Source organism: Schistocerca americana, chromosome 4, assembly GCF_021461395.2.
Source record: "Schistocerca americana isolate TAMUIC-IGC-003095 chromosome 4, iqSchAmer2.1, whole genome shotgun sequence".
Lineage (NCBI taxonomy): Eukaryota > Metazoa > Arthropoda > Insecta > Orthoptera > Acrididae > Schistocerca > Schistocerca americana.
The window spans coordinates 820,878,467-820,900,211 of NC_060122.1; the positions used below are offsets into that span (position 1 = coordinate 820,878,467).

The following is a 21,745-nucleotide window of genomic DNA, read 5'->3' on the forward strand; positions in this document are numbered from 1 at the left end:
ACACATAAAGCAGCTTCTCGGGTAGCAGAGTACGTATGGTGTGAGTGCACAAAATTTCATTATTTATTTATGTAACAAGAATAACAATGGAATTTTCTTTGTACCTATGTATGTAAAAATATCTACAGACAATTTAATAGGTTTAAGATTTTCACCTAATTAAGTGGAACTTGAGCCAGACGGTCTCATAATTTTACATGTTTATGTGTCTATGTATTTGAGGCAATATGTATGCCAAATTGTTTCATTGATTTCTCGAATAATTTAATATGCAAGCCATTAGTGCCATGAATTTTGCAGACTTGCAATTTACGCATGTTATAGATGTTCTTATCAGTTTTGCGATTTTAATCTAGATAATTGAAGTAGATAATAAGTTTTCCCTTAACATTTCTAAATGTTTAAATTTCAATTTTTTTATTTTCGTAGGGAGTTAAGTTGTACTCATGCTTCCCTTTTTGTAATTAATTTTTTTCATTTAAATTCAAAAAAATTAAGTAGAGGGTGATTTAGGGAAGCAGCCTACTCACACCATATAAAACTCATAAGCTTTTCATTGTGTGCCAGCCTAGTCCGCTGTAACTAGATATGATGTCAAGAATGTTGCGCAATGCCTTAAAAATAAAGTAAATAACCTGAAAAGTTGATAGCATGTCAGGAATGATGCTACAATGATAATGTGTTAAGTTTCAGTTTGGTTTCGAAATTTGGACGTTTTACACAAAAATCATCGTCGCAACAGGAAGGAGCTAGAAACTTCAAAATTTATATTCAGATTCCTTTTTCATTGCAATTTAATGGAAACAGCAACCTGGATCTCACAAAGTAATATTTTGTTTGAAATTCATGAGTTTCTGTTTTTGTGTCCTAAAAGTTCGGAAGCAAGATAGATTAAGTAAGTGATCAGATAAATCTAGGATGTTTAGATCTAGGTAGAATGGAGATCCACTATAATAACAAAGATGTGAGAAGTTTCAAAAAGGTAGCTATAAAATATAGTTGTAGCGTCTCTCCAAAGGGCAAGTTCAGAGCTCATCTATTGCGTGCTGTACAACTAAAATAATTCACTCGCCAAAAGTATTTAACTTAGCCACATTACAATTTTCTTGTAGATGCTTACCAATGTGGTGATTGCTTCAGCGAATGAAGCAATTAATTATTTAGTACCTTGAAGTGGTGTTTTGCTTGGCCCGGCGACTAGTCAGTAAGTCAAATGTTGTCGCCTGCGCCTTCGGCCATACAAACAAGAGCATGCGAGATAGAGCAAGGCCCCAGTTCTCTTCTAGATTCGTATCAGCGCGCACTCAGTGTCGGAAGCCGCATCGCGTTTTTGCAGTTGCCAGGAACAGCCTTGGATGCCGTATTACGTAACTCAGTATGCAATTAACATTGAGTTCGCATTGGGGTAAAGTGTTATTTATGGAACGACTCAGTTTGTGTATGTCGTTTCTTTCACGTGTCGCTGTAGGACAGACTTTCTACCATTACTAGCGTGGCGTTTGATGAGTATTCACATCAGATTTTGGCTTGCATTCACTTTGAACATTTACATCGATAACGATTATTGAACAGTTTCGTTATCTACGGATAATAGGATCCAAGAAATACTCTGAACAGCTCTGATAGTACAATAGCTGATATGGTTAATCATTTGTCTGGAATTTTACGCTTTATCGTTTTCAGAATCTAGTGAAAATTGTTACAGTAAACTGCATTTTCTATGAATTCCAGACATCATCCTAAATCCTCAGAGTAATGAACTTCAATAATCAATGACTTAAATTCTCCATTTGAGTGGGCACAGTGAACTCTAATTACAAGCATCATGTTTTTACTAATTACTTTCTGGTTGCCAACATTGTATCTAGAGAGCATGTGTAGAGATACGGCAATACAAAAGAAATATAAAATAAAATAATTTTTCCACCCTCCGCTCCACAATATTGCCAATTGTGATCCAAAAAGCTTCCTTTGCTGTATCATTAATAAGAAACTAAATAGTATTGTCCGCAACGAAATCGCATTTCAGGAGGTCCGTAAACTAATTACATGCATAAAAGACATTTATACTCTGGTTACAGAGAAAATTGAGTTGTTTGAAATAACACCCTTGTACATAATTATGACGTCAAAGGGTAATGCTTTTTTCTAATTCAATACAGAAATAAAACATTTCCTGTAAGTACGTCAAGGCTGGTGCAGAACATTTCGCTATGTGGAAACGTACTGCCAGGGCAGATGTTCTAAGCACTTTTAGTTGAGCGCCACAGGAGGTTCCTGTAAGTTTACGGAGGATGTTGCGCTCAGAAGCTGTGAGATTTATTTCTTCGCATTGGGCTTTGAGTGTAAGGGAGCGGTTCATCTTAACTCCAAGGTAAGCTGGAGTGTCGTAGTGGAAAAGTTGTTCTCGTCTTCAAGTAACGTTCAGCTTTCGTTTCGCTTCCCTGTTTCTTGGACGAAATGCACAAACTTATGTCATTGCACGATTTGGCTTCCGATCTTTACTAACATAGTACTTGGCCAGGTTCTCGAGAGCTCTTGTCGGCTTTATATCCAAGTCTTCCAAGGTTTGGTCTTGAACAGCAATCGCTGTATCACCTGCAGAAATAAATGCTTTGATTTCAGAGGTAATTTATTGGTGATTTGCGTAGATGTTAGGGTCAACGCACTTCCGTGAGGGACTCCATCTTTCTGAATCCTCCATCGACTTTTCCTATTTTGCAATGTGACAAAGTATCTTCTATTTTGCAGTAAAAATTGGGCAAACTGTATTAACTGGTAATCCTTTGTGACTGAATATACTTTTGAAACCAGCTTTCACGATAGACTGTATCATAAGCTGCTGTCGGTCGATGAAACGCACATTTGTAGGTTGACCTCTTTCATAGCCATCCTCACTGCATTGGACCAAATTATGAATATGTCCACAGCTAGTCTGGTGAGAGCCGGAATGCTCTTTTATGAGGCCTTTGGCTACATACTCTGATGCCGGCCGAAGTGGCCGCGCGGTTAAAGGCGCTGCAGTCTGGAACCGCAAGACCGCTGCGGTCGCAGGTTCGAATCCTGCCTCGGGCATGGATGTTTGTGATGTCCTTAGGTTAGTTAGGTTTAACTAGTTCTAAGTTCTAGGGGACTAATGACCTCAGCAGTTGAGTCCCATAGTGCTCAGAGCCATTTGAACCATACTCTGATATTCGATTTAGTACCTGTCTGTCGCAATATCTTATACAAATGGCAGAGAATTGAAACTGAACGATAGTTTATTGTTCTATTATGTCTTTCCCAGGCTTTAGATGTGCTACTACTTCGTCTTTGCGCCAGATCTTGGGAATCTGAGATTTTGAAATACAGGATTACGTAAGATTTAATATCCACTATTTGCAGCAGTTCCAAACACCTTATTTGTAGCGTTTGTAGTTCATCTAGACCTACAGCTTTTTTGTCTTTCATAGACTTGAATACTGTACCCATTTTTTAAGGTGAAAGGAGTGTCGGGGTGATATTTCTCATCAGCATGTCCTATGAGTTTGGAGTTTTTAGATCTCCTTCAGTCTTACAAGTCACAATTAATTGATGAGCAACTTGTCAGGAGTTATCTTCGAGAGATCAGGAGGAACAATGGCTGCTTTTCTGCTATTCTGTTTCGTATCTAGATTCGATTTTATATAGCCCCTTTTTTTACTTCTGAGAGCTGATACAGAACGCAGGAGGTCTTCGCCTGTTTGGGTTGTTTCCTCAGAGAATGGGCCATTGTCAAGTTGTTGTTTGAATCTCTCCAAGAGAGACTTGAACTATTGATCAAATCCTGGGATATAATCCCTTCTGCATCCTCTTGGAATGTATTTGCATGAGATGACTTGGACATTTAAGAATTTCACCATACGTCTCTAGAAATAATTCGAATTTTATGACTTCTGTACCAAGTGCTTGTGTAAAATTCCCACATTGTGATTTCTTGAAGTTGAATTGTCTTATGAACTGAACAATATCTGACTTCAGAAGTGCTTCAGCAGAACAAGTAATAGGTCGATGTTGTGTGTGCGGAATTCACTCAGCAATATTCTTTTTCACTCGCTGAGCAAGATGCTCATTAACAAAAATTTCGTCTGGGATATACCCACACGCCCATCTGGCACTGTTGAAGGAGGGTGGCATCTGTGGGTCTGGGATTAATAACAATCCCATCTTTTTAATTCAGTCTTCCATTTGTTCTCAGTTATATCGATTTCCTGGTAAACACATGAAATATTGTGGTACTTAAAGTCACTTATTACTAGCTTATTTGGTTGAGAGTGGAAGGCCGGCCGGGGTGGCCGAGCGGTTCTAGGCGCTACAGTCTGTAACCGCGCGACCGCTACGGTCGCAGGTTCGAATCCTGCCTCGTGCATGGATGTGTGTGATGTCCTTAGGTTAGTCAGGTTTAAGTAGTTTTAAGTTCTAGAGGATTGATGACCTCAGCAGTTAAGTCCCATAGTTCTCAGAGCCATTTTTTTTTTAGAGTGGAAGTTCGGTGGTTCTTAAAACTGAAGTTAGTGTTAGGTGTTTTATATATGAACGTAACTGCACACGACTGGGACTCGACCGTCAAGATATCTACGTCGTTGTCTGATACTGAACGTACTGAAATGATGTTTAAACTGGGCTTTGCAAACACTGCTCTACCATACATCGCACTGGGTCTTTCTTTCAGTGATGAGATTCATTCCATTTCTTTTTGTCTTCTATCGTTTGGACATGTATGGATCATTCTGATTAATTAAAGACAGCAAGCTGTTGATTTACAAATTTTAGACAGTAAAACTTTTGTTTGAGATGTAAAACATTATTAGCTGATACTATTTTAAGGCCTGGACTTCAAAAAAGCTGTTATCCTTTGTGGACCTTATGGGTTAAAGGATATTCCGCTAGGATTCTTCCTAACGTTGCCCAGAGTGCACCTGTTCTCGTAAAATCACACTTTGCTCATTGAAAATAGTAATCTATTCACAATCTTTATGAAGGCTCCTTCCTTGTAACTCCATTTTCTATAATGATTCATCGCCATTGAGATAGAAAACTTTTATTTTTCATGTAATTCGTATTGATGGCTCACAGTTTGACTTTCTTGCATGAAACAGTTAGTGCCATTTGGCACCATCTTCTGTAACTGGTTATGATTAATAACAAGGTATGTCAACAATAAGCATTCGTAGTATAGACATATATACTGTGTATAAATATTTTCTGTACTATATGGTCTTTGTAATTTTAGGTGTGTACTTTGAGAATGAGCGAGTCAGCCAGAAAACGGTAACCAATGCAGCAATAGATTATACACTGAAGAGCCAAAGAAAGTAGTTGGCCTGCCTAATATCGTGTAGTGTCAGAAGTAGTGCTGGAGAGAACTGACACCATGAATCCTGCAGGGCTGTCCATAAATCCGTAAGAGTACAAGGGAGTGGAGATCACTTCTGAACAGCACGTTGCAAGGCATCGTAGATATACTCAATAATGTTCGTGTTTGGGGAGCTTGGTGGCCAGCGGAAGCGTTTACACTGAGAAGAGTGTTCCTAGAGCCACTCTGTCGCGATTCTGGACATGTGGGGGTGTCGCATTGTCCTGCTGGAATTGCCCAAGTCCGTCGGAATGCGCAACGTACACGAACTGATGCAGATGATCAGGCAGGGTGCTTACGTACGTTCTGTCAGAGACGTACCTAGACTATAAGGGATCCCGTATCACTCCAGTTGCACACGTCCCACACAGTTACAGAGCCTCCACCAGCTTCTACAGTTCCCGGCTGACATGCACGGTCCATGGATTCATGGCGTTATCTCCATGCCCGTACACGTCCATCCGCTTTGTGTCTAGCCGTCATAAAGGGTACACGAATGGGCCTTTGGCCCATATCGATGATATTTCGTTAGATGGTTCGCATGCTGAAACTTGTTGATGGTCCATCATTGAAATCTGCAGCAATTTGCGGAACGGTTGCACTTCTATCACGTTGAACGATTCTCTTCAGTCGTCGTTGGTCCCGTTCTTGCAGGATCTTTTTCTGGCCGCAGCCATGTCGAAGATTTGATGTCTTACCGGATTCCTGATATTCACGGTACACTCGTGAAATGGTCGTACGGGAAAATCCCCACTTCATTGCTACCTCGGAGATGCGGTGTCCCATAGCTCGTGAGCCGACTTTAACACCACATTCATAATAACTTAAATCTTGATAACCCGCCATTGTAGCAGCAGTAACCGTTCTAATAACTGCGCCAGACACTTATTGTTGCCAACCGCATCGCCGTACTCTGCCTATTTACATGTCTCTGTATCTGAATACGCATGCCTATACCAGTTTCTTTGGCGCATCAGTATAATATGCAACACTGCTGTATGCGAGAGCGATATCGATAGTTGGCAGTCGAACTGTGACACTAAAGGAGTGTGCGTCGGTGAGGCGTGCGTTCGTGTTTTGTGTAATCTTGATAGGCAGAGGCACTTGAAAATTTCTGACCACGTTATTAGTTTTCAGTTACGGCTGAGACATAACTTCAACGTAGACGTTATGGAAACAAATGTTGCACAGTGTGTGTGCTGTGAATTTCGTGGAGTAATATAAACTGCAGCGATAGTTCTTGTGCCAATGGACTGTGATCATCGTCGTGTTTGCAGCTATCAGAATTGTACAAAGGAATATACTTTCGAGTTACTAACTCGTATCCAAGTTAAATAAAGTACCGCACGCGTCAAAATATTAACAGTCGCTGTGGAGGCTTTTAAACTGCTGGTCACGTGTGGCACTATTTTCGCCAGAACTGTAAATATGCGATCGTGATTCCTAAAAGTGGACGGACTGTAAATTTGCGATGGGCGAGCTAAAGTGGAGTTTACTCTGTTTTAAATCTGTGTACGGGCCGTTGATCACGGAATCGCTTGTGCAAGAAGGGTCGTAATGGCACACCTACGAACTGGGGTTTTATACAGCAGCTGCTACGTCCGATTAGCCTGTCATTAAAGAATGAAAACGGAGGATAATATTAGTACGATTTGGAGTCTGTACCAGTCAAGAGCATGTGGCCATGGGAATTTCATGACTAATGGAGGCATAATAATTACACTGCCAGTACCAACGAACTGCCGCTGACGGATCGTCTACAAAAAGATAAGTTGGTCTCTCTGTGTAAAGACCCAACAAATTTTGTGTAGTTTTATATTTAATTTCTTTTTCTCTTGTGTAAAGTTTTCATCACACTTGCTTTCTTTAAAATACAAGTAATTTGGGTGAAATGTGTTACACTCTCTGTTGACATTGTTGACCTACCATGAACAGTAGTTATTGCTGCCTCCGTCTTCCTCCTTTATTTTATTGTACCTTTTATTTCATGCGTTTTTACGTATTCTGTTGGAGGATTGTCCTTTAAGTATTTGGGCAGTGCTTTATCAGGTGAATTTACGTATTTTATTCTGGTATTTGGCCGCCAGCGTCAATTGTGGCATTACAACCAAGCTGCTCGCTTGCTATTGGTGCTAGGCTAGGGTGACCAAACGTCCCGGAAAACCGGGATTGTCCCGGTTTTCATCCCTGGGTTCCGGTGTCCCGAAAATTTGTTTCGGGACTCTCAAAAGTCCCGGAATTCAGTTTTTAAATACATTTCGCGAAACTTTCTCAAATTTTTGGGATTTCGCCTAATTAAAGGAAATACAACACAAGAAATTAATATATTTTAGCTTATCTGTCTAAAACCTCCATTGTCCCATACTAGTAATCACAGTATCAGTATTGATACACTCAGGCAATAATTTACTTTGAACGCTACTTTGGCCAACAAGTAGTAAGTTGTATTATTGTAACAGAGCTATGAAACCGTCCGATTGTCGCGCCACTAACTCACACACTCATTGTCAGAACAGTGTAGTAGTTGATGTTTTGTCAGACAAACTGCAATAGTTTTTTCTCATATTAGTGGTATTATTGCTGCAGTACTGTGAAACGCAGTGCCGAAACGTGCCTGCAAATTCTCTGACTGTTATTCCAAGGAATGGAATTTCATTAAGAAAGGTCGTTTTGATTACGAAGCAGACTGTTTTATTAGTATAAGTCATGGTGGACGTTCCGACATAGTTGATCACATCAGGTCAAAGAAACACATTAACAGATACAGTGCACCGAGCTGCACTAAAACTCTACAAAATTATTTTGTGAAACATCAGTCAAGTGGAGAGACAAAAGTTCGAGCAGCCGAGCTTACACTAGCCTACAACACGGTAAAACATCACCAAACTTATAGATCTAGTGATTGTACTAACAAGCTTAACAGCATTATGTTTGATGATTCTTCCATTGCAAAAAAGTTTAGTTCAGCAAGAACTAAAGTGTCAGCCTTAGTGAAAGGAGTTATTGCTCCCCAGAGTGTAAAGGAAAGCATTGAATACATCAAAAAGTCTTCTTTCTACGGGATATCCACTGATGCCAGCAATCATAAGGCCACTAAAATATTTCCGTTTGTTGTTCAGTTTTTCGATATTAATCAGGGAATTCAGACCAAAATTTTGAGGGTGAGTTCACCTACCTAATGAAACATCTGACGAAATTTCAAGATTTTGTATGAATACTATCGAAATGTTTGATCTTGAGAAAAATAAATGTGTGGCATTTTGTGGAGACAACACCAACGCAAACTTTGGTGGTTTAAAAAGACAAGGCAAATGCAACGTATTTACCAAATTAAAGGCAACATTGCATGAAAACGTTGAAGGCATAGGGTGCCCTGCACATGTTTTTCACAATAGCGTGCAGACATCTGCTGACAGTTTAAGCTGTGATGTTGAAACTATCATCATGAAGGTATATTCACACTTTTACATGTATACTGTTAGAACAGAGAGGCTTAAGGAGTTCTGTGATTATGTGGGAACTGAATGTATGAATGTAAAGTGTCACTCGAAAACTCGCTGGTTACCACTGTTTCCAGCAGTTGAAAGAGCAATCCGCCTGTTTGAACCGTTAAAAGATTTTTTCCTAAATGAAGACAAAGCCCCCAAAATATTTGTTCAGTTTTCCAGTAACCCTTTAAGTGAAGCCTACTTATGGTTCATTCGCTGTCAGCTTAGCACTTTGCAGCATGGGATAAAGGAAATTGAGGGAAGCACGAAAAGTGTAACGGAGGTAAATGACGTTTTGAAAAATACTCTGGAAACTGTTACTAAGAGTAGAGAACATCAGTTCATGTCTTTCAATGTTAAATCTGTCCTTAAAAGAGCAGAAGTATCAGAAGCAGCGGAAAGAAGTTTTAGAGAAGAAGTTAACAAGTTTTATGACGTGTAGAATATCTCAGCAAGTGGAGTGCCTCATATTTACCCTCATCACTGGTGTTTGATTGGATGTTACTGAAGAGAATGCCAAAATGGGAAAGTGTTGAAGAGACAGTTTCTTATTTGAAGAGTAAAGATATTGAAATCGATGATTCCATTCTCTTGGATCAGTTCGGCATACTGACAAATTTTGTTGAAGAAAGTCTTCACAAGTGGAATGATGAAAAAAAGACACCATTGGAATGTAATGAGAAGTGGGTGAGTTTTTTTAAAAGCTGTGATTGTCTTCAGCATTACTCTGAGTTGGTAATAATTGCAGGGTATTTATTTGCAATCCCAGCCCATAATGCCAATGTGGAAAGAATATTTTCGTTCATGAATATCCAGTGGACTGATGAAAGAAACAGAATGGAGATGGACTCTCTTGAAGCAATCCTGCAGATCCTGTACAACTACAAAATGGATTGTGACGAGTTTTATCACTGTGTCTCAAAGAACAAAGAGATGATTAAGAAGGCTGGAGGCAGTGAAAAATACCCTTTTCTCCAAGGACAGTCAATTCCATCTACAAGTACTCAGTAATATTAAAGCCCATGTTAATATTAATTGATTGAAAGTTGAATGGCTGTACAATTTTGTAAAATCGTAATACATTTCTTTATTACTGTGTATGTTTATTAAATGTCATTAATTATACAGATAATCTAGATTATATCAATCTTTTGTATCCTCTTATTAGTTATAATAATCAGGTTAACAAAATGTATCAACAAAACATTAATATTTAAAATTAAGAAACCTGGGTACATGTGGAATGAGGTGTCCATTGGCACTCGGGTGAATGTGTCCCGGTTTTCACCGAAAATAATTTGGTCACCCTATGCTAGGCTCATTACAGGCGGGTATTTTGAATCTGATAGTCGTCAACTACGTAAACTGTGTTGACATTCAATAAGACGTCATATTACAACATACTCAGGAGCAAGCAGGAGTTTAGTTGGCTCTTACAGTTATAACTGAATAAAAATACAGTAATTTCGTTAGTTATTTACGATTTGATTTACGGGACTTTTCGTGTATTCTTTCTTTCTTTTGTCGTTTGTTGCCAAACTTTGATGTCGTTACTTTTGTTAAGTTTGGAAGTAAAATGGATTCTTTTTTAACCTAACCAGCCAAAATTCACGTTCAAAATGAGGCAAAGTAGATCTCTGATAGTTTTTCTTCCCATATCGCTCAGCTCATGACAAGATTTAGTAAAGCATCAGGTTATGGCCCATATGGCTTAAATTTGTTACGCTACCGAGAACCGTTTTCCTCACAATCCCTACATGCAGTTTGTTTCTCCTCGACATTATGGCATCTAGCAGTAGGACAATGCAATGCCTCACACAGTTGACAGTGAAAGAGCGTCGTTCGAAGAGTACCAGGGTGAGTTTACCGTACTCCCCTGGCCACCAAACTCCCCGGATTTAAACCCAGCCGAGAATCTGTGGGACCAACTCGTCCAGGCTGTCCGCAAAATGGATCCTCAGCCGAGAAACCTGGAGCAACTGGCCACGGCCCTGGAGTCGGCATGGCTCCACATCGCTGTCGGTGCCTTCCAGAACCTCACTGACTCTCTTCATCCATGTCTCACAACAATCCAATTCAACAAACCATTTGTCCCCATCACATACAAGCGCAAGCGAGGTACTGCCGCAACTCCGGCTCTGTTCGTACACTACAGGCCGCGTCGCGAGACGGCGCTAGCAGAAGAGGCGCCAATGATTGTCACAGCTCGCGTCATAACAGGCTCTGCGTGTGTGGTAACACTACGTCATTAGGGCTTGTACATAACTCTAGGGATTACTGTATCACGTAAACGTATACAAAGCTTATGAAAGCTGCAGACCTACACAATTGCGCATTTGCCTGGTCACATATATGACATGTCGAAAAGCAAATGCAAATTTCATGAGAAATGCGGAATTACAAAAATGTACATCTGTCTGATCCTATACGTAACAAGATACGAACATACATAGATATTTTGTGGGATCTGTAGGGTTATACACAGCACATCAGTCTGGTGATATATAAAATCTATCGAGAGTATATACAAATTTTAAGAACATTACAGGATTACACAGTGCATACCCGTCTAGTCATATATTAAAATACCAATAAAACACAACCAGCGTATAAGCGCAGATTTTTCCGGTCATATAAAATGTACATCTGCCTTATTACATATAAAACATACCGAAAGGAAATGCAGATTTTCTGGGACTGCCGAGTTACACAAGTGCACATCTGTCTGGTCGTATATAAAACCTACCAAAAGTCATACACAAATTTAAGAAGACTGCAGGGTTACACAAATGCATATCCGTCTGGTCTTATATTAAAAAAAATACCGATAAAATACACACTGAGTATGAGCCTATGGGTTTTGGTCTTGAAAACCACTTAATATACGAAGTACAGCTATGTAGTAGCCTCATGTAAATGAACCACAGTCATCTATCAAACCCAATATCAAAAGGTTATGCCACCTTATGTCGGCTATGTACTTCACTGGCGACTGGGAAGCCGTCAGTCGCGATGTCCGCGAGGTCCCGTCATGGACGGACCATGCAGCGTGGCCGGGTTGCTGTGAGGTCCGGGCGTCAGTCCCCGGCGGCGCCTGTGACCGAGACCGCGCTGCGGCCGGTCCTGCTGGAAGTTCTCGCTGCAGTTAGTCAGCCATGGTGCCGACCGAACTCGGGCCGACCTCCAGAGCTGAAGTTGACATTTGGTGGCGAACGGATGACTCCTGCAAGCTGGAACAGACTTCGGGAATCGTCACCTATGAAGATTGAACATTCGGACACGGACTACGTCCGTCCTCAGATCCGAACTGCTTCCTAATGGCTTATGTCTGTTGCTGCCTGCGCTCCACTATTTACATCCGGAAGGATGACGTTTTTTACCTTCTGTGGTAGCTTTTTGTTATTACTCCCGCAGTATATTGCAGCATAACTTAGCGTGCTGGCCTCACTTCCCTTACTCAGCACTCTCCAGGCTTCGCTCGGCGCTCAGTCTGTGTGCATCCTTGCGTCAGCTGGTTGGTAGTCTGCTACTGTCAGCAAGGCTATCTGTGCCAAGCTTACTTCGCAACACTTCGGGCGCCGGCGTGTCTGTATTTTGCCATTTTCCGCTGCGTGAAGGCTGGGCAGCGACGACGAGGGAGAAATTGTAAAGAAAGTTCAATAAATAATTGTAAAACTCCACTCCGTCTCAGTCTTTGGCGCAGCCACTGTGTCTGCTGCTAACAAGTAGCAAACGGCCATAACAAGAGGTGCAGAAGTCGTAACAAGTAGGCATCTGTCGTAACATAGCACATTTACAACAATTTTGTAAGGCCTGCGTGTTATAGGCAACTATTAACATCACCATTGTTTGCCTTGATGTTGTAACCTGTATGTGTCCTAAGGAATGTAACTAAATTTATATGTGTACATGTTATATAAGTGGAATCCAAGCCCACTTTTATAGTGTTTTCTGCCCTTCGTAGATCCGATGATGGCGGCTTTAATTTCGCCGAAACCGGTAATCATGGAATAAAAAGAATACCTGCGATCTTGCCTACCAGTTTGTTGTTTTACAAGAATGAAAGTTTATTTATCAATATGAAGAATATCTCGCATTTCACTTATTTTGACAAACCAATATACTAGAAATTGAAGTTTTAATGACGTTAATTAATATCAGATTACTGATTGGATAAGGCAAGTTTAGCCGCGAGAATGATCTGAAAGGAACATTCTGACTGCTCGTTTAGATCAACATCCAATCAGAATTAAACTGGTCCCGCGCGAATCTAGCGGAGTGGGTAGTGAGTAGAATAGTTCGAGAAAGTCCCTTGCTAACCGGCCTACAGATAGCACGATGTTAGATACCTCCTTAAAAATACTCTGGAAAATGAAGAAATAGTGATTTAATTGCGGTTCGAATACCTCGTGACTCAAGCGACTTGAGTTATGGACATTTTAATGAAAGTTTGGTGTTTCTAAATTAAATAGTTTGAAAGTTATGAGAGTGTGAACTTTATGGCAGTAGTAACAATTCTGCGTGGCACGTTTCGTGCTCTACGGAATACTTTGGCGAGCACTTCATTTGAAGAAGACCACTGAAACAAACCGAATGTTTAATTCGCGAATAGTTGTGGGTCTGTACCTGGTAGAGGTGGGGGGAGGGAGTTGGGTTGTTTGGGGGGGAGAGACCAAACAGGTCGGTCATCAATCTCATTGCATTAGGGAAGGACGGGGAAGGAAGTCGGCCGTGCCCTTTCAGAGGAATCATCCCTGAATTTGCCTGGAGCGATTGAGGGAAATGACGGAAAACCTAAATCAGGATGGTCACGCGCGTCCTCCGGAATGTGAGTCCAGTGTGCTAACCACTGCGCCACCTCGCTCGGTGTACCCGGTTGAACGTGAAAATCAGTCGGGTCGGACTTACAAAAATTCTGGCTGCTTTTCGAGTGAAACTATGTTGTACAGACAGTGAATTTTGAATGATAGAGCATTACAATATTAAATACGGACTTGATAGCCATTTCATGTGTTTCCATGTGAATAAAAAGTAGATTCAATCCAATTTTAAATGCTTTCTACAAGTAGACTGCATCCTCCGAACGCCCGATTTTTTTAAAAATGAACTTTCAGGAACTGACTTTCAACTTGAGTTACGCGTCCTCTGTATGGTAGGCATTAGGTAGTGGTTTCATCAACGCTACTTTACACTGCCTAGCACGCATCTGCTACTAAAGAGTGAAGCGTCGTCGCAAAGTAGCATATCGAGAGCTAGGTGGACTTTCGATAAGTGATTGAGAGAACGCAGACGACCGACCGCGCCCCGCCGCAGGTGGTCGAAGACAACGGGTTTTGGCCCTTACGGCTCCTCAGCGCCTTATTTGTTTTCTAGTCAAGTGACCTTGTTGGTAGATGGTACTACTGCCTCATCATTTCCGCAAACGCCAGTTTGTCTTTGGAGTCGGCTGTTTACTGTGCAGGAATCGGCTTTCCTGTGCAGTGTCCACATTAACTCTGTTGAACCTGTATTAAGTACTATCAGAAAAGAAAATTATCAGGAAAAGTTAGCCGCAAATCAAGTAGGGCCTCTCAGACCGGATCCGTTTCTAAGAAAGTGACGAAATCAAATTAGCGTGATTACGAGCGAACATGTAACAAGGAAGTGTATAATAAGCGTAAGTTGTTGTGCGGGTGCACTGTAAGAATGCCTGATTTTCAACCCTGAAGTTAATTCGTTAACTAATACATGAATTAGGGATCATGTTCATTTGTCCGAAAAAGTAAGAAAGCATGAAAACTCCTACTTACTCAAAAATGCGAAACGGAGAGTGGCTAAGGCTTAAACGTCAATTCGTTCTTGCCATATTCTGTACTTAATTATGTAAAAAACAACATAATTTCACGAAAACAGTTGTTCCTTTTTCAGACAAGTTATCAAGTTATGGATGTAATTATTATTATTATTATTGTTCTTGACAGAGACTGAAGTTCTATAAATATGTTGATAACCGTAAATGTTATACAGCAGATGCTATTGATTTCGCACTTTCATATTTAGCTGAATTTAAAAATTTGTGAACACCCGGAATGTATAACTACTAGTCCTTACTGGTATGAGTGCATGCAGTTTGACTGTGGTGGGATACAGGAAGGTGAGGGACTAGCCAAAGATAGAGTGTAGTGGGCTTTGTCAAAGCATAACTTATGGAAAAGCTAAGCAAAAAGATTGCCTGTAGACTTTGGAGAAGATGAAGGGAGTCGACAGCAGAGGGTAGAAGGTGGTTACAGCCAATAGGAGAGGTTCCTCTCCGGGCAGTTCGAACAAGGAAACGTTTTCTCCGAAAGTCCGCCGTGCTGGGACGCTGTTGCACGGGCTGGCCTGGTGTGAGGACGCTACTGTGAAGCTCTCGCTGATATGGTGAATTAAAGGTACAAAAACGAATTTTGTCATCGTGGATAGCGTTCGAACTGTGTTGTTGACAGTAAATTTAGTCAGAGAACTGATAGAAGATAGTTTAATTATCATAATTTTGATGGTATAAAGCAACTGGTAAATTGTGTTCGCAACCTTTGAGTATGAGTGTTGGCCATCAACTCTGCGTTTTGTTTGTGGAATAATTGCTATTGAAATCCGTTCATTTGAAAGAACGTCTCGAGCTGATGCACAATTACTGAAGTTCTGTGGGTTAAAGATGAATGTTAGAAAAGTTTTTTTCTGGTGTGGTCCTGAGAACATGTTCGCGTCACTTCTTTGAGTGCTAGAAATTTAATTTTTTCTGGGTGGTTGATTGTTTTAAATATTTATTAATGAAAATGGAAGCCGAGCCAGAGCATCTTCACTCACTCATTTTACAAATTTTAGGCAGTTTCTTTGTGACTTGCACTGCAACTGCAGTGCTCGCCTCGTGGGTGTACGGAATCCGCTCTGAGTCCACGTGAGGTGTCAGAACGTGCTAACGTGTCTCAACGTTTTCTAAAAGTGATTCTATGAAATTTGATCCCCATTTTTGTGAGAACTTTTGTCTGATTTTAAATTGTTTCTTTGTAAGTAAGGTCTGCCCATAAGTGTAGTTCACGTGGTACCTAAATCGAGAACGATTCAGATGTTGCTTAATTTCTTGCTGTACGATAAAATGATGTTGATGTCCCCCAGCCAAGTCGTCTGTAATAATTTGATAATTTTCGGTGAGTTGCTTTTGCGAACACTAACGGACTCAAAAATGGTTCAAATGGCTCTGAGCACTATGGGACTCAACATCTGTGGTCATCAGTCCCCTAGAACTTAGAACTACTTAAACCTAACTAACCTAAGGACATCACACACATCCATGCCCGAGGCAGGATTCGAACCTGCAACCGTAGCGCTCACGCGGTTCCAGACTGACGCACCTAGAACCGCACGGCCACACCGGCCGGCTACTAACGGACTCCATGTGTCCCGCAATTGTGTGTTAGTTACCCCGTCTAAGCCCTTTCTTTCAACCTCTCGGCGTGGAATAATAGCCCATCGAGGTTAAATTAATTAATTTATGTCAAATTCTTTACTTTTCGATTATATTTGTTGTGTCATTCCGTAGTTTGGTTTGCTAAACGGTATCAGATACGGTAGGTATCCAGATTCTGTACTATGTAATTAGTGTATTCGTCAATGTGCAGTTATACTAAGCCCCTCAGAAATCTCCGTTTTGCTTCACTTTCTTGCAATGCAGTCTGACATAACTACTTGCAATAGCAACCTTGCGTACCCCCCCCCCCCCCCCCCCCCCGGCCAAGCTGTCCTGTAGTTTTTACGTCTACATGTATGAGTATGTTGTGTTGTAAGTAGGCTGATTATGTTTTCTTATTGGCAACGTTACGTAGCGCTCTGTATGAAAATCACTGGCTGTGCTGTGTGCAGTCTGTGGCTAGTTTGCATTGTTGTCTGCCATTGTAGTGTTGGGCAGCGGCAGCTGGATGTGAACAGCACGTAGCATTGCGCAGTTGGAGGTGAGCCGCCAGCAGTGGTGGATGTGGGGAGAGAAATGGCGGAGTTTTGAAATTTGTAAGACTGGATGTCATGAACTGCTATGTATAGTATGATTTTTCAACACTATTAAGGTAAATACATTGTTTGTTCTCTATTGAAATCTTTCATTTTCTAACTATACCTATCAGTGGTTAGCGCCTTCCGTAGTTTGAATCTTTTATTTAGCTGGCAGTAGTGGCGCTCGCTGTATTGCAGTAGTTCGAGTAACGAAGATTTTTGTGAAGTAAGTGATTTGTTAAAGGTATAGGTTAATGTTAGTCGGGGCCATTCTTTTGTAGGGATTATTGAAAGTCAGATTGCGTTGCGCTAAAAATATTGTGTGTCAGTTTAAGCATAGTATTGTATAATTGTTCAAAGGGGACGTTTCCGTTTAGTGTTGCATGCTACTACGTGGAACAGCACTGAATTTAATCCATCTTTGTACCCCATAAATTGATTTCCTTTTGAACGTCGGAGACCAAATAAGGTAAAATTCATAACTGTTGTTAACTGAAAGAATCAGTCTTGTACAAGTTCATATTGAAGGCGGTGTCTTAGGCCGATAAATGTAAATAATTATGGAGAACCACCTTTTGATTGCCTCTCGCTTTCCATAATTATTACAGATTCTGTTGAACCCCGTTGCAAATATCAATTTGAAATATGAAGTAAAAGATTGCGAGAAGAATGATTAAAGCTTTAAAGGAACAACAGCAAATGATAACTCATATATGCTCATGATAAAACGAAAGGTCATCGCCCTCTGTGCTCACTGTGCTGTTTCGAGGTACGACTAGCGCCATCGGTTGATTGTTAAACTTAGATTGCAGGTTCCTCGTGGAGCCAGTAAATTTATAGTCTAAGTCGAGTTGTGGTTGTTAATTAAAGCCACTGTACCAACAACCCCAGCATGCAATAAAAGGTTAAGACGTGCATAGGAATTACGAGACAGTAGATAAAGGCATAAGCATAGGTTAGATAGGCATGACTACAGAGCAAAAATCGCTGAGTAACAGAGTGTTTGGAATTCCTGTACCAGAGCTAAATTGTCTCCCACATTTACAGCACCAAAAGTGTTCCGTGTCACTGATTACAGAAGTATGTGGCTTTTGAGGAGCTGTCCGAACACTGTACGCTGTTCATTTTACCTCCCTACGCACAGTCATGGTGTTAGCTGGACTGCTGATAGTTCTCTGGAACGTACGTATGGGTCTCTCTACTGATTTAATGTGATTTGTTACAACCACCGTACGCAATCCTAGATGGTTACTGTCCATTAGTGCATTACGTTTCCTCAGTCTTGATACAGCTTTGACGATTCCTTCGCGATTCTGCGTCACGGTACCATCACCAACAGTCGACTTGTACAGCTATAGAAGGCTTGAAATGTCCCTTTTGTTCACATAATGAGCAGATTTATATATGAGTGTTGCCCGTATGGGAATAAAAGTTTGCAATAGAAATGCCATTCGTCGTACTAAAATTCTACGTATTCACGAACAGATTCCAATCTTCAAAAAGTTACACTTTTCGTCTTCATAGTAGTCAAACTTCTCACTGACTCTTCCACGGCGCTGCATGACTAGCACCCCGGGGGCAGGCTGGATACAGGGGAGTGTTAGACTTACATGCGGCATTCAGAGTGTTGAATTTGCCAGCATTAGAATATCCATTGCAAGCAATATTTGTGAGAAGCCTCTGTAGAGATGGTAGGAAAAGTAGTGCCTAGTCTGTGAAGTAATGAGTCATCTAGGCATGAGTGCTAGCCACTGTGTTCTCATAGGCTGCCTCCTCTGACGTAAGCATACGTCTTTGACCACGTCTTATTTAATTTCTTTCTCTCAGGTTACTGGTCTTTACTTTTAGCACTGTGTTGAACAATTTTTTTCATTCACGATGTGTGCCCGATTATTTATAGAGCCTATTCGTTGTGACAAGTTGTGGAGTAGTTTGTATTCGTTTGAAATGTTTTGCTCTTCAGAAACTGACTTTGGCGTGGTAATTGTCTCCTACGGTTATGTTATGCGGTAAGTAAGTGCTAGTTTTAAGAACTTTGTTTTGATCTATATGTTTTTCAGCTGATAATTCTGTGGTGATAGGTTGTCAGTAAGTGATACGTTTGTAGACCCAAGCTTCTCCCATGGCTATGTTATGCTTTAAGTAAGTAGTAGTTTTAAGAACTTTGTTTTGATCTCTATATTTCTCAGCTGATGATTCTGTGGTGATAGGTTGTCAGTCAATGATGAGACGTTCCTAGACCCGTGTTATGAAAATCGTACATGCTGAACACACTTGCAAGAACTATAAGAAATACCACTCTATCATGCGTTCGCATGTATGTACCAGTTATGTTGTTGTGTGTGACAAATATAATCACCAGTACATATTGAGTGAGATTTGATTCGTGGAGCACGTGCCTATAGAGTGTATTGCTATGTCTGTATGAAACTCTGTTCTTTAGTGTGACCGAGTGACTACAATATCTTTCTGAAGTCATGCGCGAAGATTTCTCAGCTATCTATTGATTTAAACTGCAAAGCGTCGTAGGGATTGTAAATAATGAATACCGAATCACGTGAACAGTCATAGGTTTTCATCGAGCCGCTTGAATAGACAAAAGATTTTCGAATTGTGTAAACGTAGATCATTTTAGGTTATTAGCAAATGGGAATCAATTTTCGTAGCAGTATAGCCCTCATATTACCAGAGGTACTCCTTAGAAAAGACATCACTCTTCAGAAAACTGAAACCAGTAATATTCAGTTGTAATACCTCTGAGATTCTGATGTACTGGATTTAGGGACAGCCAATTCAAATACACTTACTTTCAGATAATTAATTTATTTTTAAACAGTTCTTTGAGTCCACGGCTTCAAAGCAGATATTATCATTTACTTATGAGGATGCATCTAGAATGGTGCAACACGCCCTCACTGAGACCAGCCGAAGAGATTGCGGATGAAGTCCATGATGGCGTCGACATCGATACCGGCGTCCCTCAGCATCTGGATCAACTCCTGCACAGCGTCCAGCTCCAGAACGCGCAACACCAGTTGCTGGAAACGTCATATTTCTGGTTAGAGGTCAAGTATAGAGGTAACATAAAAGAAAAATGTTGGACGTTCGTAGCCAGAGAACAGCCATGAAAGGATTACTACTTACGTGGAATTCGTCGGAACTGAGCCTGTTGATGAGTTCAGCAAAGTCGGCGCTGGTCTCCAGCTTATCGTTGTAGAGAGCCTTCAGCTCGTCGACTGGGAGGATGGCGAGGATCTCATCGAGCATGGACTTGAGGCTCCTGCTGCTCCTCCTCATTCTGCTGGCGGGTTTCGTAATCTGAGGAATGCCCAGGAAGTCGTGGATCGTGTTGAGGAAGCCGTAGGGGTCAAGGCCTGAGGACTCGAGGAAGTTGAGCAGCTGCAGAAAAAAATGGAGCAGTGAGAACCTGCGTGATGTAACATCTCATAGGTGTATGAAGTGTCTAATGGAGCGTTGCTTACATCGTACAGCTCGGGCTGCTGGTCGACGTAGACGACGATGCTCTCGAACTCGTCAGACATGAGGTACTGGAGGGCGGCCTGCACCTCAGCGTCGTTGGCGACATAGTTGAGGACGATGTTGACGATTTCGTCGACAGGGATGAGGGCCAGGAAGTCGTTCAGGTCATCTTGCAGGTTGCGGTTGGATTTTTTTGCTGGGAAACGTTGGATCATCTTTGCACCTCGGATAGGCTCTGAAAATGAGATATCGCGTATCAGTACATCTTTTCTGCTCTTTTGCAAAATTCTGTTGAAAGTCTCATTACAGTTGCACAGATTGTTGTGTTTCATTGCATAACTATTTAATGATAGTGTAAAACGTTGGACAGTTTAGTCAGTGCTGAGCAAGTGAACAATGTGTCTTTGCTTTTTTCCCTAGAAGTTGTGTAATATCATACACATACTATTTCTTTTTTTGTGGGATGTAGAAGAATTGTTTCCAGATCACAGGGTTTTAAGCAGTTTTATAATTTTTCTGCAAAATTCACAAATAATGTTCCATAATATAATCATTGTATTCCGTCGTATGCCTTTTGGGGAAGGTGGAGTTCTCTCGTTAGCATTATGATTCGCGTAGTGGCTGAAGTACTGAACCTGCATTAGATAGGACAGCTCCTCTTTCTCGTGCCCATCCACCCACATTGAGTTATTCTGTCAGTTACATAAATTGTTTAATGCGATTTCTGGGTTTATTTACTTGAAACATACAGTGACACACTTCACCTTGCTGTGTATTTATTGGGCATTTAATAAACTCGTCTATGGGACGTAAGACCTTAATCTTCTACCACGTCTTCTTCATATCTTATTGTTGTTCTTGTTGGAAACAGCACTGGGCGCAAGTACGAGCACAGAACTGTGATTCTAGTCGGTACAGAAGCACTGATGCCAAGATTATAAATGTTCTTAACATGTTGTTATTTTGAATTTTTTTAGTTTAGTGTCACTTATATTCCCTATTTTTGAGGGCTCTGGTCCCAGACATTCTAACTCTCTTTAGACTTGATTGAAGTTGTTTTAAATACAAGGATGATTCTTATTACTGTAAAAGAATGTCAATGGAATTAATGGTGTGATATTTATGACGTTAGTTATTTGTGATGTTCATGATAGTTGTCAGGACTTGGAGTTATTACAGTACTGGTAGGTTGGGTAAGACTAAGAGAATGGAGTCAAAATTACAGGAGAAATATCTAATCTGTCCATCGGATAGAAAGGATTTGAGTAAATGCGATGTGCTTATGACTTGCGTACGACAGTAGCCAGTGAGGAAAGATATGGTCTGAAACAGTCGTTTCCGGTGATAATCGTTGGGTGTGTTATGAGTGGTATGAAGGCCAGATTATATGGCTGGTTCC

At 40.9% G+C, this 21,745-nt stretch overlaps 1 protein-coding gene across 1 annotated transcript in view; it reads right to left on the minus strand.

The window, feature by feature from the left end:
• LOC124613830 overlaps positions 1-21,745 on the minus strand; it is a 218,963-nt gene that overhangs the window by 188,059 nt on the left and 9,159 nt on the right. The window contains exons 12-14 of the mRNA XM_047142553.1: positions 20,349-20,581; positions 20,011-20,265; positions 19,793-19,904 (exon numbers count right to left, since the gene is read on the minus strand). Of these exons, the coding sequence (XP_046998509.1) occupies positions 19,793-19,904; positions 20,011-20,265; positions 20,349-20,581 (600 nt within the window). The remainder of the gene's footprint in view (positions 1-19,792; positions 19,905-20,010; positions 20,266-20,348; positions 20,582-21,745) is intronic.